At 47.4% G+C, this 24,865-nt stretch overlaps 1 protein-coding gene across 1 annotated transcript in view; it reads right to left on the reverse strand.

The window, feature by feature from the left end:
- Positions 1–24,865, reverse strand: part of ADCY3 (adenylate cyclase 3) — a gene marked incomplete in the record, with an annotated part of 286,396 nt that overhangs the window by 26,386 nt on the left and 235,145 nt on the right. The window contains 4 exon segments of the mRNA XM_078786848.1: positions 8,963–9,044; positions 9,424–9,671; positions 19,335–19,451; positions 20,245–20,332. Coding sequence (XP_078642974.1) covers positions 8,963–9,044; positions 9,424–9,671; positions 19,335–19,451; positions 20,245–20,332 — 535 coding nt within the window.

Genomic DNA, 24,865 nt, shown 5'->3' on the forward strand with positions numbered 1-24,865 from the left:
CCAAAATGCGAAAACAAAGCAGCAGCGATATACGGCAGAGATGCTTGCACGGCAAGATAACCACGTGACCGGAACCCACCTGGTGGCGGGTGGCGTAAGCTCCAAAATAACCAAAATGCGAAAACAAAGCAGCAGCGATATACGGCAGAGATGCTTGCACGCAAGATAACCACGTGACCGGAACCCACTTGGTGGCGGGTGGCGTAAGCTCGTAACTCAGATCTCGGCTCGCATCTCAAAGCAATTAACCGCACCGAGCGACGGCTCGTATCTCGGAAAACTCGTAAGTTGGTGCACTCGTAAGTCAAGGTTTCACTGTATATATATACTAGCAGAAGTACCCGGCATTGCCCGGGCGGGGGAGGAGGAGGGGAGGGGGAAGAGGAGGGGAGGGGAAGAGGAGGGGGAGGGGAACGGGGGGGAGGGGGAGGGGGAGGGGGGGAGGAGGAGGAGGGAGGGGAAGAGGAGGGGAAGGGAACAGGGGAGGGAGGGAACAGGGGGAGGGGGAGGGGGAAGGGGGGAGGGGGAGGGGGAAGGGGGGAGGGAGGGGGAGGGGGAAGGGGGGAGGGGGGAGGGGGAAGGGGGGAGGGGGGGAGGAGGGGAAGGGGGGAGGGGAAGGGGGGAGGGGAGGGTGTGGGGGTGCCCGGGGGAAGCAGGGTCCCTCCCCCCTCCCCCTTCCCCCTCCCCCCCCTCCTCCCCCCTTCCCCCTCCCCCCTCCCCCCCTCCTCCTCGGTTCCCCTCCCCTCCTCTTCCCCCTCCCCTCCTCCTCCCCTTAACACCAGGGGGGTTGACTCAGCCTGTCATCCTACCGAGGTCGGCAAATTGAGTACCAGTTCACTGGTAATTCCCTGTGTGCCGCAAGAGGCGCCTAACAGGGTTGGCGGCACGAACCCGGAAGTCGGAACTCATTGTCGTCAAATAAATGTAGCATGTATGTTTCACTCTCTGTCACATGCCGTTGGTCCCATGTCAATCGGATGAAGTTGAAAAATTAACATTACGAAGTTTCTCTGGGACGTACTGATTCCGAATAATGAAGTTGAAAAATTAACGTTTCCGAAATACGCTAATTACGCTAACAGAAGCGCTGGCGCTGCGAAGCGCTAGAGGGAGCGCTGCGCTCCCTCCCTTCGATTCCCTCCCTCTTCTGCTAGCGCTTCTGCGCTAATACGCTAATTTTAAAACCCGAAGTTTTTTAAAATTTAAGGTGTGCTGTAGTTGCTCTGAGACGTACTGATTCCGAATATGCCTTTGGTTTTTCTCTGCGATGAGTAGTTCTCGAGTTATAAGAGAACAAACAAACATACTTTACTGCTTTATATATATAGAAGTTGGTACGATTCGGCCAAGGAATCCCAGAGATAATTGCAATTAAGTGCAGCCGTGACGTCACGGAATGCGCCGCCGGTAATATATTATAATTTATGGTAATCTATGCAGCACGACATGGTCATCACGGAAAACAAGGCGCCTTTGCCGGTGCAAAACGGCTCTCCCAGGGTCAAACTCGGTATCGTTGTGAGCGCACGGTTCAGCCCTTCAAGAAAAAGTTTATTTTGTAAAGATCGAACCACGCGTTTAAAAGGATATGACTGGTTTTGTTCGCCGGCACGTCGGCGCTCGAATCGGCTTGCGATAAAATCCAACACGTCCTTTGTCGGGGTCGTCTGAACCAACCACGGGGCCTAGAAGGCTGGGACTGGTCTCAAAAGTTAGGTCTCGATCATATCTCGAAATGCTGGAAGCTGCACGTCTCTGTGATAATCTTGTGGACCATGACAAGAGATCGTGCGAATCGCTCGCAACGGTTTCAAGCACTTCCGCATTCGACCATTTCATGAACGCCATACGCCCCGCCCATCAAAGCGCGTACGTATAAACGAACATACAGTGGCCCATGTGTCGTCATTTGCGCATGCGCCAAAGTCTTTGCAGGAACATGAAGCATCGGAACAGCGCATTTGCGCATGCGCAAGAGTGAGAACCGCCTGTGCACCATTACGCTAATAGAAGCGCTGGCACTGCGAAGCGCTAGAGGGAGCGCTGCGCTCCCTCCCTTCGATTCCCTCCCTCTTCTGCTAGCGCTTCTGCGCTAATACGCTCATTTTAAAACCCGAAGTTTTTTAAAATTCAAGGTGTGCTGTAGTTGCTCTGAGACGTACTGATTCCGAATATGCCTTTGGTTTTTCTCTGCGATGAGTAGTTCTCGAGTTATAAGAGGACAAACAAACAAACATACTTTACTGCTTTATATATATAGATAGATAGATAGATAGATATATAGATAGATAGATAGATAGATATATATATATATAATATATATATATATATATATATATATATATATATATATATATATATATATATATATATATATAATATTTACTTTACTGCTTTATATTATATATATATATATATATATATATATATATGTATATATATATATATATAGTATATATATATATATATATATATATATATATATATATATATATATATATACATATATATATATATATATATATATATATATATATAAAGCAGTAAAGTATGTTTGTTTGTTTGTCCTCTTTTAACTCGAGAACTACTCATCGCAGAGAAAAACCAAAGGCATATTCGGAATCAGTACGTCTCACAGCAACTTCAGCACACCTTAAATTTTAAAAAACTTCGGGTTTTAAAATTAGCGTGTATTAGCGCAGAAGCACGAGGGAATCGAAGGGAGGGAGCGCAGCGCTCCCTCTAGCGCTTCGCAGCGCCAGCGCTTCTGATAGCATAATTAGCGTATTTCGGAACGTTAATTTTTCAACTTCATTATTCGGAATCAGTACGTCCCAGAGAAACTTCGTAATGTTAATTTTTCAACTTCATCCGATTGACATGGGACCAACAGCATGTGACAGAGAGTGAAACATACATGCTACATTTATTTGACGACAATGAGTTCTTACTTCCGGGTTCGTGCCGCCAACCCTGTTAGGCACCTCTTGCGGCACACAGGGAATTACCAGTGAACTGGTACTCAATTTGCCGACCTCGGTAGGATGACAGGCTGAGTCAACCCCCCTGGTGTTAAGGGGAGGAGGAGGGGAGGGGGAAGAGGAGGGGGAGGGGAACGAGGGGGTGGGGGGAGGGGAACGAGGGGGTGGGGGGAGGGGAACGAGGGGTGGAGTGGGGAGGGGGGAGGGGGGGAGAGGGGGAATGGGGGGAGGGGGGAGGGGGGAGGGGGAGGGGGAGGTGAAGGGGGGGTGGGAGGGAGGGGAGGGGGGAGGGGGGAGGGGGAGGTGAAGGGGGGAGGGGAAAGGGGGAGGGGGGGAGGGGGGGAGGGGGGGAGGGGCCCTTCTTCCCCCCGGGCACCCCCCACACCCTCCCCTCCCCCTCCTCCCCCCCTTCCCCCATCCCCCTCCCCCCCTGTTCCCTCCCCTCCTCTTCCCCCTCCCCTCCTCCTCCCCCCCTTCCCCCTCCCCCCTCCCCCCCATTCCCCTCCCCTCCTCTTCCCCCCTCCCCTCCTCCTCCCCCGCCCGGCAATGCCTTGTACTTCTGCTCGTATATATATATACTAGTAAAAGTACCGGTTTTGCTGGGCAACAATGAGTCACTTCCTGAAGGGAATATGAAGAGAGGGGGGGAGGAGAGGATGGAGGGAGAGGGGGGGAAGGAGAGGATGATGGGAGAGGGGGAATGGAAGGGGAGGGGGAGGATAGAGGGAAGGGGGGAAGGGAGGGGAGGGGAGAAGGAAAGGGAAGGGGGGAGGAGAGGGGGAGGGAAGAAAGGGAAGGGGGCAGAAGAGGGGGAGGGAAGGGGGAGAGTGGAGGAGAGAGTTAGTATATCGCACAAATATGTTAGTCAATAAAAAATGGGTACGTAAAAACAAAAAGGGAGCTCTGTCTACTGTAACGCCATGGCTTGCAAAAGCAGCCTGAATAGCGTTACCCAAGTGATGGTTAATCATATTCAAAAAGGGTGTTATAACACACCCAAACTTCCCTAGACTTGTGACGAATTAATTAAGTACACAGGTATTTCTGACTTCATTTGTATAGCCCTTGGCTAAGTGGCTCAACCACTCCAGCAAGTACTCAAATGGGTGATGAGGAACGGCTGGCTTGGCAAGCGTTAGCAAGCTGATTGCTTCTGGTTGAAATGGCCGAGGGATTTTAAAAACAGATCACAGATTCAGTGGAATGACACCCTATCCCATGGAAGTATGAAGAAAGATAAAATTATTGTCATATAAAAAAAATAACCCCAGAATGAGAATGACAGTCTTGCTTAAATAAATGAATATATACACTTCGTTATAAAAACCTCTAGATATGTTAAATTTTGTCAGATTTCACTCCAGATTTGGACATTTATTTTCGTCTACAGGATCCAATCCTCATATCTGAATCCAGAATTTGATGATATGCTTCAATTATGTAATGATAATCAATTGTGTTTCCAAGGCAAGGCACATTTGATTAGGCCGAAAAAAATGGTGGCGTAAGAACCCAGTGAGTGGCAGTGGGCTGACCAAGATGGTGGTCTGCCATATTGGTAAGGCCTTTTCGGGTTTTTTTTCCTATGAGCACCTCGTTAATCATCTTCAAAAAGGGGGTTATAACACAACCAAACACCCAGTTTTCATCCTTGCAATCTGTGGGAGGTTCAGGTGTATGCATGCAATGTTTGGGGCCGCTAGGTTTCATGGTTTTGGATTAATGGAGGAGACAGATGGACGGATACTGCCATTTACTATTACACACACACACACACACACACACACATATATATATGTTGTTGCGGTTTTGAGAAACCACTAAAAAGTAATGACAACCACCATACAGGTCCCTTAGAATAGTTATTTCAAAGCTAGCAAACCATTATCTTAGCCCCTTCCCCTTATTTCGGGTTCGTATGTCATGCGTTGGGAAAGGGAAAGACAGGCCCCCCACTCATAAGGGATAATAAACCAGGCAGATACACCAAGATTGCATCCATAGTTGTTGATTCAAAGTCTTGAAGGACAGGACACAGGCTCAAAGACACACCATTCAACTCCACCAATCAGGGCCTGAGGAACTTCAGGGGCGCTTGAGGGGCGAGTAACGGGCTCCACCAATCGGGAACCAGGTCAACCTCGAACATTCACCCACCCTTACCCCCCCCCCCCCCCTACTCTCGACGAGGGTGGACAAAAGGCCATTGTACACGTGTTCATTCTCTCTCTCTGCCCCCTCTGCACGTGTGCATGATACGCTCTCTTAGTTTTTGGACATTGTTGACCTAGCACATGCCTGCATGACTCTTTTTGCCGGGTTGATTCAGCACATGTGCATCTGCTCTTGGCCGAACTCTCTCACAGGCCTCTGTGCATTATTCTCTCTCTCTCTCTGCCCGGTTCACTCAGCCTCTGCACGTGATTGACCTCTGCTGGCTGACGGACTCCCTCTCGGTGCATGTGTGCACGAACTCACCTGCCGAAGTCCGTGCTGACGATCGACCTCACCTGCCCAAGTCTGTGCTGACAATCAACCTCACCTGTCCAAGTCCGTGCTGACGATCGACCTCACCTGTCCAAGTCCGTGCTGACGATCGACCTCACCTACCCAAGTCTGTGTTGACGATCTACCTCACCTGTCCAAGTCCGTGCTGACGATCGACCTCACCTGTCCAAGTCCGTGCTGACGATCGACCTCACCTACCCAAGTCCGTGTTGACGATCTACCTCACCTGCTGAAGTCCATGCAGACGATCGACCTTCACCTGCCTGTCCGTACTGGGATCGCCATTACGTTCGTGTTGGGTACTGCCGTTTGCTGGCCTGGTGTTATTTGGTGGGGTCGAGACAAAGGCTGTCGCGAGGAGAGACATCTGGAACATCATGGCCTTTGTGCAAACAGGTTTCCAACGTTCGTTTTCCCCTCTCCTCCCCCGTGAATGTGTGATCGGCGCCCTTGTTGTGTTTATTTGTAATCGTCATAATGCGTAGAATAAGCTACGTTTCTGCTTCTTGTCCCTTTTTCTTTCCTATCGATAAGTTTCACTGTAAATATTTATTTAAAAAATCAAATTGTTAAAGGTTTCCTTTCTCTCTGTCTGTGAAGGTCTTTTCTTCCATTGTTTCGACATTGCTCGCACCCAGGTTAACAATTGGCCGTAACAAAATTAGCATTGGCCCGGCGGGTACCAACGGTTCCTCGGCCGTCTAAATTTGGAACCCCGAGCCGTAACAATTTTTGGTGTTCATGAGCGGGATTTTGAACCTCTGGCCACTGTATTAATACACACACACACACACACACACACACACACACACACACACACACACACACACACACACACACACACACACACACACACACACACACTGCAATACATGAACCATGCAGGAAGCACCTCCCAATGAGGTTCAATACACTTAAATAAAATGAACAGTTTTTGAGAATAGTTTAAAGTCCATTGCAAAGTGGAAAATAAAACAGGTGACAAAGCCGAATGCCTCAACTCTGTGTTTGCCTCAAAATCTTGTGTCCCAAACACATCTCTCTCTGTCCCCACCTTATCCAGTCGAACCCAACTGCTCCTGGACTCTGTGTCCTTCTCTCCTGACAAGGTGGACAAGTTTTTGTCAAACCTCGACTCTCATTCTGCAACTGGACCAGACGGCATCAGCCCACGGGTCCTAAAATGCTGCTCTGCCGCTCTATCTCACCCTCTCTCTGTTCTCTTCACCCTCTCTTTTGCTCAAGGTCATCTGCCAGCATCTTGGAAATCAGCAAACATTACCGCTTTACACAAAAAATGTGCAAAAACTGATACTTGCAACTACAGACCAATAAGCTTTCTCCCAATTATCAGCAAAGTCATGGAATCCATCATCGCTTCGGATATCAAATCCTTCCTCTTCTCTAATGGCTTCATCTCTGATCATCAATTTGGATTCAGACTAGGTCATTCTACTCTGGACATGCTGCTTCTGCTGTCTCAACAATGGATGGAGGTCCTCAATGCCAAACAGGAAATCAGAGCTGTCTACAAAAAAAAAAAAACATGCATTTTAAGGCCATTTCCCTGCAAGAGCGGGGGTTAGCCTTGCTGTCCCCATGACAATCTTCTCCATTTTCCTATTTTCTGCATCTCTCCTTGTTAACCCCCTTGCCCGCATGTCTTCTTCCACCGTCTTTAGCCAAGTCTTTCTCGGTCTTCCCCGTCCTCTACTTCCTTCTACATTCATTTCCATCACTCTTCTCAACCAGTCACTTTCATCCTTCCTCAACACATGACCAAACCATCTCAACCTGTTCCTCTTCACAGCATCAATCACAGGCTCTATTCCCATCATCTTTCGCAATTCATCATTTGTCTTCCTCTCTCTCAGCGACACTCCGCACATCCACCGAACCATTCGCATTTCCACCCTTTCCAGCCTTCGTTGCTGCTCTACATTCATGACCCATGTCTCATGTCTCTGAAATCAGAGCTGTCTCCCTTGACATATCACTTGCCTTCGATACCGTCTGGCACCCAGCTCTGCTCACCAAACTCTCCTCCTATGGTATCCATGGAAATCTCCACGCATGGCTTAAGGACTTCCTCTCTGGTCGTAGTCAACGGGTGGCCCTGAATGCATTTCTCTCATCTCCCCTTCCTGTTCAGGCTGGAGTTCCCCAAGGCAGTGTTCTGGGCCCCGTGCTTTTTCTGGTCTTCATCAATGATCTCTCCGACTCTCTGGAAAATCCTCTCTATCACTTTGCTGATGACTCCACTCTCTGCCGCTCCATTCCTCATCCCGCAGATCAGCAGTCTGCGGCCTCCTCACTCTCTGCAGACATGGACAAAATCACAGACTGGTCAAACAAGTGGAACATGCCTTTCAATCCTGACAAATCTCACACTCTTACTATGTCTCTCCAAAAAGACCGACTGGACAACCCTCCCATCTACTTTCTCAACAATCTTCTCCAAGAAGTTCTGCAACTCAAGCTTTTGCGTCTCACTATCTGCCATGATCTTTCCTGGGAAAACCACATTTCCAAGCTGGCCTCCAAAGCCAGTCGCCGACTGGGCATCCTCCTTTGTGCGAAGTCCTTTCTTGGCACACCTGAGCTCCTCACGACATGCAAGGCTTTCATCCGCAGCTCAATGGAATACTGTTCTCCCCTCTGGGCCGGTGCCCCTGCCTCCTACCTAGCTTGGCTTCACGCTGTTGAGACCAAAGCTTTCAAAATCATTGGAATCTCCTGCGATGAAGCCAACTCCGAGGGCCTTTCACACACTCACCGCAGGCAGGTCGGTGTGGTCTTTCTGTCTTCCACCGACTCCTTTCCGGCCTTGCTCCCCCAGCTCTCTCTCTGTGCTCTGTCCCCCAAATATTCCTACAGGTCACACAAGATCTGCCAGCAACCCTCTTATGGTTAAACTGCCAAAATCAAGACTCTCTATTCACCTTCACTCTTTCATTCCTCTTTTCTCCCGCATCTGGAACAAACTCCCTCACTCTCTTCAATCCCACTCCTCCCTCCAGGTCTTCAGAACAGCTGTTCCTCACCATCTCTTGTCTTCCCCCATCCAAAACCTTGATCTTTTCTACCCCCGCTAATTCACCCCAGATCCACTTTTTTTGAAATACCAACTTCTTTCCTGGAAGTCCTTGCAGTGTCTATGTGTTTTATACTTCTCCCACCTCCCCCCCCCCCCCCCCCTTCGCACAACTCCTCCGCCCACAGATCTCCCGATGTCCCTGCTCTCAAATGCTGTGTGTGTGCCTCCCTCTCTCTCCCCATTTTGTCTACCGCTCCCCTTATATGTTTTATGTGTCTGTTTGATTTTTTTTGTGTGATTAATGTTAGCTCTTTCACGAGCCTCGATCTTGTATACAAAAAAAAAAAAAAAAAAATTCTATTAAGGGTCATGTTACATGATCAGTGAATATCAAAGACACTGAAATAACCAATGACTTATAATCTGATCAACATACATTTCTGCTGAAGTAGTACAGGCTGAGCATCATCACCAGAATGGTCCCCGACATGTCGTACTTTGTGGGAATCACAGTGAGGCTGAAAACACATCAACGTGAATCATACATATATATACATATATATATATATATATATGCCATGGCCAGCAGAAAATACCAAAATTTTAACTACTGACAAACTTTCAACAAAAATCCAAATCCACACCAAATGACATTGTTTGGCATGTTTGGTATTCCCATCTGAGAACTTAGCTCAGCTTCTTTGATCATAGATTCTTCGATCCCAACTTCAAATCCCATTCCCTGCATTCATATCTCCACTATCTACAAATATCCTTGCAATTCAAAAACAGTACACCAACATCTCTTTCTCTTGCAGGTGATATATGTGCAACTCATGTAATCTGTTGCTGCTTCAAAGTAAAATCGAACACATTGAGATTAGATTAAAGGCTTACCTCGATTTCTTATAGCGAATCTCATCATAGCGCTTGTAGAGGTTCGACCAGACAAAGATGTTGATCATGCTCCAGACGATAGTGATAGTGAGCATGAGGGTGATCTTCACCTTGTGGCTCACCTGCACTAACATACTGATGGCCATTAGAGCGAGGACTGCCAAGAAGGAGTAATATTTTGGATACTTCATGCAATCTGTGGGCTCTGTGATCAATGAAGTCGAGCTGTCACCTGCATGGCAGCTCAGCTGAGGGCACAAAAAGGAGACGTACCTCGATCTGTGATCAATTGAACATTTCATGTCGAAAATAAGAAAATAACTCAGCAGCATGTTTGACATTTTTACTAAAGCACTTCTCTCACGGTGCTATGACACCAGCTTTTAATCACATCTACACACTTGAAAGGGAAGACGGAGAAGAAAAAGAAGAGACGGCAAGAGACAGAGAAGAGATACATGACAGAACAGAAATAGAGCGCATACCTCCACCAGGCTGAATAGTTTACGTATCCCACTGATAGGCCCGATCTGCATCTGGAGCTTATCCAAAATCGATTCAATTCTTCCTTGTCGCACACCCAACCTGTCCACCACGTTTCGTCTGAATCCATCCGTAACTTTTTGAGATATCTTGCTGTATATCGATTTTGGCCCTATCACTCAATGGTGAAGAATCACTTTAAAATTATAGTCTCCAGATCCGTATCTGGATCTTCACCAAAATCGAATAAATTTGTCTTTTTCACACACCCAACCTGTGCACCAAATTTCGTCCAAATTCATCCATAACTTTGAGATATACTGCTCATAGTCAGACAGACAGACAAATGAAAAATCGGTCAGACACTGAGGACTTGCCGGAATGTACTTTTTTTTATCGGCCATTTTGGATCAAAATGGCGGGAAATTTATACATGTATATACTGTTACAGACGCGGCTTTTAGATGTTATATTGACCGAGCGGTGGTGTATTTAACCGCGTCCGAACAGTTACTCCCCGATTAAAACCCGATTTCACCCGACGTTGACCAGATCGCCCCACGGATATTCAATCGGGAAATCTCTAAAGCGATCGCAAGAGAATGAAAAAGAAGAAGAAGAATACGGAGGAAGAACAGATTTATTATACACACACAAGCAAAGGATGGAAGAAACAGTGACACAGCGAATCCTTAACTTACACTATTCGTTTTTACTTAGCCCCAAGACAACGAGCAGGACAGGACGTTCACACTCACACGGTGGATATTGCAGGCAGGTAATGGCTCGAGGTTGATTGCTTGAGAGGAAGGCGAGGTCGGAGGCCGCAGCACCCCTCGCGGTTTTGGCGGGAAAACCTCCGTCGCGTATCCGCGGCCGTCACGCGCTGGCTCGGCACACCTGCTCCTCTTCCTGGGGTGGAGCCGTCTCCCTCCGTTCAGCGCGTCTCTCCAACGACAGGGGGGTATTGCAGGCAGGCAGGTAGGTAGGTAGGTAGGTAGGGCTTGCGGTGGATTGCGCTCCTCTTCCAGGTCATCCCCCAGCGTATCTCTCAAGGCCTCTCTGTCAAGCAGTTCCTTACATTCCTTTTTATCACCTCCGGCGGAATTAAGCCGCCGGCTCCGAGGGCACACCTACCGGGTCACTCACCGCGGTGTTGATTGGCTGTTAGGGCCGGTTCACTCCTGCCCTCTTCTGACGAGGTGGAGCCACGCCTTTCTTCTCCAACCTTACCTCGTGGCCAATGGTGGTTGAAGAGAAAAACCGACCAAAATGCGGAAGGCAAATGGAAGGGAGGTTTTGGGGAAATTGGAAGGGCCTACGCTTATTTTGTTTGATACAATGCAAAGTCAATCTAGTGGAAAACACATACTTAGCCTACATGGAATAAGGAAATACACTATTTAAAAGATATATCGTGACCTGCGTGTATGTTCTATGAAATTAATTAGGAGGACGGCTGCGACCATTATTTACATTACCAGGATGTTACCATACCAAAACCATACTCTTCACATCCGTTACCCTTCCTCCAAAATTGTTACACTCCTCAAAACCCGTTACACTTCCCAAAACCCGTTACACTTCTCAAAATCGTTACACTGCACCCTCCTTTCTTCAGGCACGTCCTCGGGCCTACTAGACTTAACTGAGTGTGACATGTAGGTGTAATTCCCTCTACAATTAACCTGACCCTGAGTGTGACAATTTTAAAACACAAATAAGTATGTCCCCCTATTGCATTGCATCCTGTCTAACAGACTCAAGCCCACAGCTAACCGAATTACGGAATTATTCTGAAACTATACATTTACGGTGGGGAGCATTTTTTACAATGACGTGATTTCTTATTTACAACGCAACCCAGGACCTGTGTGTTTTTTTTTCTTTTCTTTTTAGGGAACAAGAGAAAGAAATTCCTGTTGGGAGGGAGGAGACAGCACGCATTGCATCGATGCACCAGTACCAATACCACCAAAGCACCCAAAAGCACCCAAACACCACAAAGCACCCAAAAACACCATCCGGTGCGGTTACCATGGTTCATAATAAACACAACAAAACAACTGGTGGTGGTCTTCTCCTTCTCTGCTGGGCCGATGTTCTTCCCGACGTCTTCTGGCTTCATGCGGCCTATTTGGACATACTAAAAAAAACACAACTTGTGTCCATTTTTATTTAGGGCCTCAGGGGCCAACTAAGGGTGGTCCACCTGTTTGGCATAGGTGCCACCTTACCGAGGTCCGCAAGCAAGATTCCCTGGCCACTATGGCCGGTTTCCAACAGAGGTGCCCTGCCCCAGAACCTGGGGTCCATCAAGTGGTACTTGGCCGCCGAACAGCGGTCCATAAAGTGGTACATCAACGCAATGCGTGCTGGTTCTGGGAATCTCGGGCGCACAATGGCCACCTCACGCACGCTCCCCTCGGCACCCAATGGCGCACAGGTCATGTGGGAGACAAAAGAAAGACAATTGAGCGAGGGGTAAGGTCACAAGGGTACACGTCAAACAAGGCAATGCAAGGTGAAATGCGTACGGAGGGCGAAGTGAGAAAGCTCGTCCCTACCGTACGTCACCCCCCTGTCACCTACACTACCCTTGCTCTTACCCCATATTTACAAAATCTACCCATTTACAAATTCGTCACTACTGTCACGTCTTCCCCATATTTCCCTTATACCAAATTCGTCACCACAATCCCTCTACTTCAAAATTTGCCATCATCAAATTCATCATCAATCCTCATAAGGAGGCAGAGATGGAACATCAAAGCACAATGTCACACCCACGTCATGATGCGTCTCACAATCCAAACATTTGCATCATAAAAAATAATCAAAACATGGCATGGTGTGGAGTACCTGTCACCTCAGGTGAGTGGATGCAGATGGTGCGAGGAGACTTCATCCTAACTACTTTCTAAATGCCTTTAACACACTTTACACTACCCGGGGTCTTTCTCCGGCCAAACCATTGGCCCTCTTACACTATGGGTTCTAAAAACCAATTCCCATTGGCCAAACTGTGGTGCTTTTCAATTTGGGGTCTCACTCCCCCGATTCATCTCCCTGTGCCCTCGCACAATTTCTGGGCTGCGACGTGTAGCTCTCCCAACAGGTCTACCCACCTGCACACCTCCACCACTGTAGTTGCCACCCGAGCTTACCTAGCTCCTCACCCTAACCTAACTACCTGGGGACAGCCCCTCTCCTGGCTCTGTCACCCCATGGTGCCCTCTGGCACTGGGCTACCCGGGTCCGTCCTCCGGATCCTCGGGCCCCATCCACAACAACTACTACCGGCTCCCAGAGCCCACCTGCGGCCTCACCTGGCCGACATCCTCACAGTGGTGGAGTGCCCAAACCAACTACACACACTAACAGGCTACACGCCCAGCCATTTCCACAACACCAACGCACCCATCCACATACCATTCTGTCACCCGCACCACAGATGCCAATATCCAACCACAATTTACCTGTACCCTCTACCTAACACTTACACTACCCGCCCCGGGTATCCGTGATGGGGGTCCACTCTTCCCCCATTCACACCTTCGCACCATCCACTCCACTCCACAATTTCCACCATTCTCACTCCACGACCATCCATTTCACTACTCCATACCATTTATTCCATACACCTGTCCTCCATTCACCTGTCGTTGCACACCTGTGCAATCTCACCTGGTGCCACCTGCACCCTCCTTTCTTCCTGGACCATTTGGTCAACACAACACGCAATCACCACTACTCCCTCATACACTGCTCCACACACCTGTTCAGTTGCACACCTGTGCAATCACACCTGTTCCATTCTTCCACCTGTTCAATCCTCACACACACGGCATCATCTCAGCTAACTACTCCCCTCTGAAACTTGCGCTTCCCAGTCGTCCCTTTAAACTATTGCGCTCCCACGTCATTATCATCCATACTAATCTACCTGCGTCCCCACTACAGGTATCAGTCACTAACTAACCTTATCGTTACCTAAGGTCATCTTCGCTAGATCCCTATCATTATCCAAGCCCTCCCTGGCTCGTTTTCACTGCCATAAACCCCATAATCTATAGCGCATTTGCCCCCACCTGTGAGGGATGGTGGATTTGCCATCCCACCACATCGGGGGTCTCTCACTACCAATTTCGCTCGTCCAAATCCAACAATTCAAAAATTTTCCATTTACTGCCAATTCTATTCACTTTTCTAAATTTCGTTTCAAATCACTATCACTATCACCATCACCCGTCTACTTATTACATCCTCTCGGTGCGCCAATTCACATCTACAGCCCGGCTTCGTACAGCCGAGCAATGAACGCGGGTCGTTTTTTGCCAGCGGCTGGATACGTCCCGCATTCGGGGCAGGGACGGAGGCTTACCCGGGCCGAGATCCCATGCACCACTTCGGCGTGGAGCCATCCAATGTCCCGATCTCGACCTGCCGGCACGTCTCAATAGAAAGTGGTCGCCATGACGACCCTTCCTATCGAGCTGCCCGCTCCGCCTTGTGGAGCCCGGACGCGGCCGCTCCACGCGAGGCCCAGCGTGGATCGCGCACGGCGGTCCTTTCGAACCCGCCGTGGCTCGGATCTCCGCTGGTTCTCGCGGCACGCGAAGCCCGGCACGCACCGAGGGCCCGATCCGGCTAAAAGTCGACCTAACCTTTAACCCGGTTACCGTCGACGCTTCACCTGCAGGCTTACATGCATACGCTACCTCTTTCTTGCTCATACATGCAGCCGTTCCCATTCTCCTCGTACCTTTTCTTTCACACCTCGGTACACTCACTCCGCTCACCGACTTGGTCACACACCTGACCACCGAACACTTTGGCACACATTCGTTGCTCGCACACCTCACCAATACACCGCTTCGCGCCCCCTCCTCGGTCACCTCCTTTGTGACAATCACAGGTGTGCTCTCACCCGCACACCCAACCACGTGTCTCACTACCAATTCCAGCGTGCATTCCCACTCACGCTCTACCATTCCAGGTGTGCATCCTTCCATCCCAGGTGTACATCCTCGCTCACCTATCACAACCAGCTCACGCTCCGTTTCACTCTCACTACTCTCACCTCCACTCTCAGTCGCGCACTCACCCTTACTCTTGACAGCATGCGCTTTCCCCATGCACCCGTCCGTTACACACCTTTCTCGCGCATCCTCCCGCGCACACTTCTTCGTTACTTCCTCCGTAACACTCACCACAGGCATGCATTCTCCCTTACTCTTGACAGCATGCGCTTTCCCCATGCACCCGTCCGTTACACACCTTTCTCGCGCGTCCTCCCGCGCACACTTTTTCGTTACTTCCTCCGTAACACTCACCACACCGCGCTTCCCTGTGCTCCCTCGCACACGCGCTTCGACCAACTCACTCTTGACGGTACACTCACTCCTCGGCGTGCACTTTTTCCTCACACACCCCATGGTCGGACATTCTCGCACACCTCTTTTTTCGCACACCGGTCCTGTCACACACCTCACCAACGGCCTTTCACGAACACCCGGATCCAAACCAATCCCCAAGCCGACTGAATCTCCCCTCACATCATGTACATTGCCACTCACCTCCGTACCTCGTCGCACCTCCTTTGCCACCGGCAAACTTTTTATTTGGTTAGTGAGCATCACATCATGATTTGAACACAGACCTTGTACACATTCCATCACCTCCTCCCGGATTTCTCTCTTAGTTTCTGTCCGTCCCTTCTTAATTTCACTCACCCCTTCTTCCACCTCCTCTAATTTTTCCTTTACCTCTTTCATTTCTCGGTGCGTCTCCTCAAGTTCGTCCTCTAAGGCTACCGTGACCGTTTCTACGTGCGTCCTTACCTCCCGGTCCTTCGTCTCCATTGCTTCTGTCACCTCTTCCACCCTCATTGTCAGTTCCTCCCGTACCATCTGACATTGCCTCTGCGTCGCTATTAATTCGTTTTTAATTTCTTTTTGTGTCGCCTTTAACCCTCCTAGTACCGCCGTGTTCTTTTGAACCTGCTCCACTAACTTAGTTTGTCCCTCTGTCAGCTGCTCCACCTCCTCCGTCAGATCTTCTATTCCCCCTTGTAACTTTACCGTATTATTTCTCACCTCTTTCTCGATACGCTTTTCGCCTCGCTTTACCTCCTCGCGTAGCCCCGAGACCTCCTCACTCATCCCTCTTCGTATTTCCTCCATCTGGTTCCCCATCTGTTCGATTTCCCGGGCGGATTGTTCCCCCATTTCCCGCAATTTGTCCTCCATCCTATTTTCTAACCCCATTAACCCATTTTTCACCCCTTCTATCCCATTGTCTAATCCCTCAAATTTCTTGTCTAACTCCTTAACGGTACCCCTCGCTTCGTCCCTCATTACCCCCATCATTCTGCTTTCCATTTTCGCACTATCAGCCCTTGCTTCGTCCCTCATTTTGTCCATAAGGGCACCGATTTGTAGCAACAAAAGGTCCGAATCCAACGGCGGCGCTGCTACTGTCGCGGGCGTGGCAAAATTTGGTGCCGCTACACCCACGTGCGCGAGGACGCCATTTTGCACGCCTGCTACTCCCTCAACCGCCTCCTCATTGCTCTCCTCCTCCCTTTCTTCCACATACATTTCCCCTGGTTCCTGGGTTACCCCTAACCCGTCTATCTCCCCCACCGACATCCGATCGCCTTGATTGTCCATGGCGCGATCTCAAAATTCGGGTTTTATAAAACAACACAATTTTGGCAGCTCGTAATTTTGACCAAGATTTTTTTTTTTTTAAATTTGGGCCTAACAAATTTAGTCCCGGGTCCGAATCCGACTCCTCGACACCAATTGTTACGGACACGGTTTTTTGGATGTTATTTTACCGAGCGGTGGTGTATTTAACCGCGTCCGAACAGTTACTCCCCGATTAGAACCCGATTCCAACCGAACGTTGACTAATCGCGCTACAGATATTCAATTGGGAAACCTCTAAAACGACCGAAAGAGAGGAAGAGAGAAGAAAGACAGAGTTTGGAGGAAGAACATATTTATTATACACACACAAGCAATATTTTAGAGCGACCAATATTATTTACAGCAATAGATGGAAAAGAGCAGTCACACAGTGCATTGTTAACTTATTCTATTTCATTTACTTAATCCCCAAGACAAACGAGTAGGACAGGACGTTCACACTCACACGGTGGATATTGCAGGCAGGTAATGGCTCGAGGTTGATTGCTTGAGAGGAAGGCAAAGTCGGAGGCCGCAGCACCCCTCGCGGTTTTGGCGGGAAAACCTCCGTCGCGTATCCGCGGCCGTCACGCGCTGGCTCGGCACACCTGCTCCTCTTCCTGGGGTGGAGCCGTCTCCCTCCGTTCAGCGCGTCTCTCCAACGACAGGGGGGTATTGCAGGCAGGCAGGTAGGTAGGTAGGGCTTGCGGTGGATTGCGCTCCTCTTCCAGGTCATCCCCCAGCGTATCTCTCAAGGCCTCTCTTTGGTGCAGCCTCGTTGCTCCTCTCCAGTCATCTCTCATCTCTTAAAGCAGTCCCCTGCAGTCGCTTTTATCACCTCCAGCGAAATCAAGCCGCCGACTCCGAGGGCGCGCCTACCGGGTCACTCACCGCGGTGTTGATTGGCTGTTAGGGCTGGTTCACTCCTTGCTTCTTATGACGAGGTGGAGACACGCCTTTCTTCCCCAACCTTACCTCGTGGCCAATGGTGGTTTGAAGAAAACCAGCCAAAATGCGGAAGGCAATTGGAAGGGAGGTTTTGGGGAAATTGGAAGGGCCTACGCTTATTTTGTTTGATACAATGCAAAGTCAATCTAGTGGAAAACACATACTTAGCCTACATGGAATAAGGAAATACACTATTTAAAAGATATATCGTGACCTGCGTGTATGTTCTATGAAATTAATTAGGAGGACGGCTGCGACCATTATTTACATTACCAGGATGTTACCATACCAAAACCATACTCTTCACATCCGTTACCCTTCCTCCAAAATTGTTACACTCCTCAAAACCCGTTACACTTCTCAAAACCCGTTACACTTCTCAAAATCGTTACAATACGTTAAGCAAAGGAAGGTAACTGAGTAAGTGTATGCATATCTCTTGTACTTTCAGAGTTATAGTGGTTTGAAATATATTTTCAATGAAAACTTGGCGCCCTGACCTTTGACCCCAAAAAATAATTAAAACGAAGCATTTTTGACCATTTTATGCCACATGTTATTTTTCGGGAATTGAATAATGAACATTTTGGTGTTGGTTAGAAGGGAATCGGATAATGCTCGACGGAGTTATTAGTAGAAAAAACAATTTTTGACCTTTAGTTTGACCTTTGAAGGTCACTCAAGGTCAAAGGTCATGGTGCCAAATGAAATGTCGTATGTGACTTCCTATATGTCAGTAACAGTAAGTGTATGCATATCTCTTGTACTTTTAGAGTTATAGTGGTTTGAAATATATTTTCAATGAAAACTTGGCGCCCTGACCTTTGACCCCAAAAAATAATTAAAACGAAGCATTTTTGACCATTTTATGCCACATGTTATTTTTCGGGAATTGAATAATGAACATTTTGGTGTTGGTTAGAAGGGAATCGGATAATGCTCGACGGAATTATTAGTAGAAAAAACAATTTTTGACCTTTAGTTTGACCTTTGAAGGTCACTTAAGGTCAAAGGTCATGGTGCCAAATGAAATGTCGTATGTGACTTCCTATATGTCAGTAACAGTAAGTGTATGCATATCTCTTGTACTTTTAGAGTTATAGTGGTTTGAAATATATTTTCAATGAAAACTCGACCCCCTGATTTTCACGTTTTGGGTGACCTTGAGCTTGACCTTGGGCCTAGAGAGTTAAAAATTGGGCACATTCTATTCCAGGGCAAGGCAAATACGTGTGTAAAGTATGGCGATGCTATGTGTAACGATGTAGACGTAGTACTGCGCACAAACAGACAGATAAACAGACAGACAGACAGACAGACAAAGCAACCAACATACTTACCGGAATCTATTCCGGCAAGTAACAAACAGGGGTGAAAACAACGTCCATCCACCTTTGCTGGCAGAGGTTAAAAAAAAGAATAAGAGAAGAGAGAAGGAGACAGACAACAGAAGAGACAGAGAAGGAAAACGAAGAGACAGGATTTGCTCATTTGGCCTATAAATCTTGTATAATATTACAGAGACTGTCTTTTAGTTTCTACATTAATACTAATCGAAGAAACCAACTCAAAAAGATGCGAAATTTGCAATTCATCGTGCCTAAATGAAATAAAACCAGATACATCATATGCCCATCACTTACACCAACGTTCACCACGACCACCACCCGCCCTCCTCCACCATTCCAACAAACACAAGTCATCATCACTTCCTTTTTGATTCTAATTCAAATGAGCATTTACCCATTCGGTTGTTATAAAGTGGAAATCCAGCAACGCACTTACAATGTCAATGAGATCAGAGGTCAGAAGAGCAATAATGGCAGCCATGGCCCAGGCGTTCCGTGCCCATCGAGTGCGGTCGAGCCACGAAGAAAATTTCACCAACCTGACGGGATACGCCTGCATACGCAGCATCGTATGAGAGATTAGCCGATTGGATAACGAAGAGCAATGCGCAATTCATATGGATTGCTGGAGACACTCAAACGCAGCAGATCGAATCGTGATCATACCTTAATACCTGTGAAGTCACAAAAAATCAATGTAATCAATGTGGTGCGAATATGACTTCTTCAAATAGTACTAGCAATACATGCAAGTCTCAAAATATTTACCAAACAAGAAGTGCATATAAACATTGTAAATATACGAGTCTGTACTTTATTTTCGATACAAGTAGAATACCAACTTGTGGAGAAACTGCAATCGACAAAATGGAAAGTGAGAAAATGAAAGTAGGGCTGATGGAAACAAGTGGAAAATCTATCTCAAAAAGACATTTTTAGGGTTAGGGTTAGGGTTAGGGTTAGGGTTAGGGTTAGGGTTAGGGTTGTTAGGGTTAGGGTTAGGGTTAGGGTTAGGGTTAGGGTTAGGGTTAGGGTTAGGGTTAGGGTTAGCAAAAGTATCGATGTCACAAGAAGCGAAGGATACAGGACAATCAGAAAAAAATCTGGAAGCGACAGGTAATCAAGAAAAGCATGGGAATAGTGAAAGAATAAAGGTTCATGATTAGGTCAAATAAAGCACAGCAGGAGATGATTGGCTTCCATCTTGAAAGTCAACAGGGAATGTGACAAGAGCACCCAACGAGAAGGCAGTTCAAAGTATGACGAGGAGTCTGAGTGAAGCCAAGACATGGCGACGAGTTACAAGGTGTGGGTTATGAGTACAAGGAGCACCCACCCAGACTTACGTTTGGATACAGGGCTGCCAGGCAGCATATGGTGAGGACGATAAGAACCATCAAACCGGACAGGAACGTGATGTAGTTTGCAAGTCGTCTGCACAGGGGCACAAAGCAAGGAGAGCATGAAACACTTGAATGTCTATATTTTACTAGAATAAAATCCCCTCTAAAATGATAGCCCCATGAGCGTGCCAAAGTCTGAAGCCTCGGCCTAGTGTCAGGTGTGCTTAGATCTTCTTTATTTATTAGACATCCTACAGAGGTAAATGAACACTCGTTTCACTCTCTGCGCGTTGCACATCACGTGCAGCAAATTTCACCTCCCGGCTCTTTGTATTTATTGTTATTTTAAAAATATGTTTCTGTACAGACATAGACTGTACAAACACACACACTGACTGCATTTTATATGGTATATATAGTTTGTTCACGAAGAGGAACAGAGCAAACATCTCTTCCTATTGACAACATTTAATAGCCAAGTACACGACTTCTAAGAGCTAGAGCACAGGGTTATGCCATGACTCACTAAGAGGTAGAGCACAGGGTTATGCCATGACTCCCTAACAGCTAGAGCACAGGGTTATGCCATGACTCCCTAAGAGCTAGAGCATAGGGTTATGCCATGACTCCCTAACAGCTAGAGCACAGGGTTATGCCATGACTCCCTAAGAGCTAGAGCATAGGGTTATGCCATGACTCCCTAACAGCTAGAGCATAGGGTTATGCCATGACTCCCTAAGACGTAGAGCACAGGGTTATGCCATGACTCCCTAAGAGGTAGAGCGCAGGGTTATGCCATGACTCCCTAAGAGGTAGAGCATAGGGTTATGCCATGACTCCCTAAGAGGTAGAGCATAGGGTTATGCCATGACTCCCTAAGAGGTAGAGCATAGGGTTATGCCATGACTCCCTAAGAGGTAGAGCATAGGGTTATGCATCGACTCCCTAAGAGGTAGACCATAGGGTTATGCATCGACTACCTAAGAGCTAGAGCATAGGGTTATGCATCGACTCCCTAAGAGGTAGAGCATAGGGTTATGCATCGACTCCCTAAGAGGTAGAGCACAGGGTTATGCCATGACTCCCTAAGAGCTAGAGCACAGGGTTATGCCATGACTCCCTAAGAGGTAGAGCACAGGGTTATGCCATGACTCCCTAAGAGCTAGAGCACAGGGTTATGCCATGACTCCCTAAGAGCTAGAGCATAGGGTTATGCCATGACTCCCTAAGAGGTAGAGCACAGGGTTATGCCATGACTCCCTAAGAGCTAGAGCACAGGGTTATGCCATGACTCCCTAAGAGCTAGAGCATAGGGTTATGCATCGACTCCCTAAGAGCTAGAGCACAGGGTTATGCCATGACTCCCTAAGAGCTAGAGCACAGGGTTATGCATCGACTCCCTAAGAGCTAGAGCACAGGGTTATGCCATGACTCCCTAAGAGGTAGAGCATAGGGTTATGCCATGAATGATCCCCATGATCACCACATGGCAAGAAGGTGCGACAGCAGTATAATGTTTGGCCTCACCCCCAAAATGGTCAAATACCCAAAAATGCAATTACGGACACATTTTAAATGAAACTTTGTGTACCTATATGCAATCAACATTGGGGGACGCATGAAATATTTAAGGATTTCTTGGTTTTGACCCATGATTAATGTCCCAGGGCCACAGGGGACAAAACAAAAATAAATTAAATCATCATTTGATATTGGGTCATTCCTGGTGGAACCTTTTTGCCATCTTTCAACTTTCGTTTAGGTGGGAAGCGCGAGGATTTGCGATGGCTCGTTATCGACTTTGCTCTTGTTTTATTATTATTTTGGAATAAAAAAATCTACGCTCATGGAAGAGCGAAGTAATGTAGGATAAGAAGTCAAAATACTGACAGTGGGCCATACTGTACAAAAAAAAAACAAGGGAAAGAACAACACTGGGAAAAGAGGAGGGAGAGGAGGGGAGGAAACACAGGAACCTGCAAGTAAAGGGTTTGGGCAATGTAGGGTTAATGGGGGTACACAAGATTGTGAGTAGAGATGAGGGTGAAATGAACTATTGTGCACAGTACCCCAATCATGCACACAAAATTCCTTTCCTTTGGTGAACATCTGTTAAATTGGTAAATATTGTTAAAATTTATACCGAAACACATATCCAGCAGCGTTGTGACCAATATGCATGTAAAACTGACCAGTGTCTGAGACTTGACATGAAGGATGCAAGTGACTGAGGTTATCGATAGAATATGTATACAAACACAACAAATATGACTCCTTCATTTCGACTGCTCCGGGTGCTCCCCCCTATGGAACAGTGCCCCAGCATCACATCCCCCCATGGAATAGTGCCCCCGCATCACATTCCCCCATGGAATAGTGCCCTAGCATCACATTCCCCCATGGAATAGTACCCCAGCATCACATATCTCTAGCTATCTCTCTCCCTCTATCTCGGATTCGGTGAAATTGAAAGGCCCGTTTTGTTTTTTTCATCCTGCATCGCTTGTGGTCGAACTATATTCTATCAACCCTCTAACCTCCCCAGCTCTTCCAGTATGCAAACAATCTTCCATTATACCGTCTCCTGATTAAGTTCCAAAGAAATCTGCCTTCACGCCCACCTCCAGAAATCTGCCTTCACGCCCACCTCCAGAAATCTGCCTTTACGCCCACCTCCAGAAATCTGCCTTCACGCCCACCTCCAGAAATCTGCCTTTACGCCCACCTCCAGAAATCTGCCTTCACGCCCACCTCCAGAAATCTGCCTTTACGCCCACCTCCAGAAATCTGCCTTTACGCCCACCTCCAGAAATCTGCCTTTACGCACACCTCCAGAAATCTGCCTTGACGCCCACCTCCAGAAATTGCCTTCACGCACACCTCCAGAAATCTGCCTTTACGCCCACCTCCAGAAATCTGCCTTTCCGCCCACCTCCAGAAATCTGCCTTTACACCCACCGCCAGAAATCTGCCTTGACGCCTACCTCCAGAAATCTGCCTTTGCGCCCACCTCCAGAAATCTGCCTTTACGCACACCTCCAGAAATCTGCCTTGACGCCCACCTCCAGAAATCTGCATTGACGCCCACCTCCAGAAATCTGCCTTTACGCCCACCTCTAGAAATCTGCCTTTACGCACACCTCCAGAAATCTGCCTTTACGCCCACCTCCAGAAATCTGCCTTTACACACACCTCCAGAAATCTGCCTTGACACCTACCTCCAGAAATCTGCCTTGACGCCCACCTCCAGAAATCTGCCTTTACGCACACCTCCAGAAATCTGCCTTGACACCTACCTCCAGAAATCTGCCTTCATGCCCACCTCCATTCCTTTGTTCCTCTTTTCTTCCATTTGTCGAACTGCCTTCTGGAGGGTCTTCAATCGCTCTCTTCCCTCCAGGGCTTCACATTCTTTCCCTTGTTCATTGTGTCACTTTGTGAACCCACTGCTCCACTGTCAGTACGTTGCCTTTTTCCCTTCTGTCGCCTTGCTCTTCCATAAGTCGACATTTTCTATACAAAAAACCCATGCACTTCAAAACTCTGTAGAACATGGTGATATAATAAACGCTGACTCAGTGCGAAAGTGCGTGTGTGTCACTCCTTATGGCAATGGTCAGAGCTCACTTTCAAACATGCAAATCTTTCTTTCATAAGAAACGTAGGTGTAGGAGTAGAGCGGTTTCTTGATCCTTTAATTATCCTATTATACCATATCATATTATACCACGCATGTTGCAGTCTGGGTTGACACAATGGCCTTTGAGTTTGGGTTTGAGTCCCGACACAGCTATAAACTGTCATTCCGGTGTTTCACAGGTTGCGTGATGCATCAATGTGTGTTCTGTTCACCAAATTGAGAAAAATATATATTTGTTGACTTGAAAGGGAAGACGAGAGAGAAATGATCCCGAGATCACGACCATCGTCAATGACCATGGACCAACACCCAAAAAGGGTGGTACGCAGTGACACAGAGATTTGCAAGACTTATATCAACATCTCCTCTTGGACAGTTGTGTCTATTTTGATAAAGTCTTAAAATTGGTCGATTCAAAACCAATCAGAAACCTTTTGTCCAATGCAGTGAAGAGCATGCAGGTCGCCATGAAGGTAACGGAGTGAGAAATCAAAAACATTTATGAGTAAAGAAATAGATGTAGCCTCTCATGTTCTTCCCACCAGGCAAACAAATGCAATTCCACTTTATATTTTCTCCCATACCCACCCTGATCATCTCAACCCCCGAGTATCCTTCTAATCCTGCCACTCAAAACTCCTTTGTAAGACGTGTCCGTGTATTTTTGTCGACCTGTCTCCCATTTACGCAAGACAGTTGATCTGTCGTTAATTGACACATTAAAAGTAAAAGCACAAATATAGAAAAGTGATGCTCGTACTCGCTTTCCACCGTGTTCTATCCATCTCTTCCATTCTCGCTATTCCATGAGTATCAACTTAGTAAAGGAGAAAATAATTCAGCAAAAAGGTAAAAACAAAGGAAAACGCAAACAGGCAAAGAGAAATGCATTTCACATTCCTTGCATATAATAATGAAACATGAACATCAGTGGATTAACTATGTATGCACAATAAATGTTTAATTCAGATTGGAATGATTCAT

Source organism: Myxine glutinosa, chromosome 11 (assembly GCF_964187855.1).
Source record: "Myxine glutinosa chromosome 11, kmMyxGlut1.1, whole genome shotgun sequence".
Taxonomy (NCBI): Eukaryota; Metazoa; Chordata; class Myxini; order Myxiniformes; family Myxinidae; genus Myxine; species Myxine glutinosa.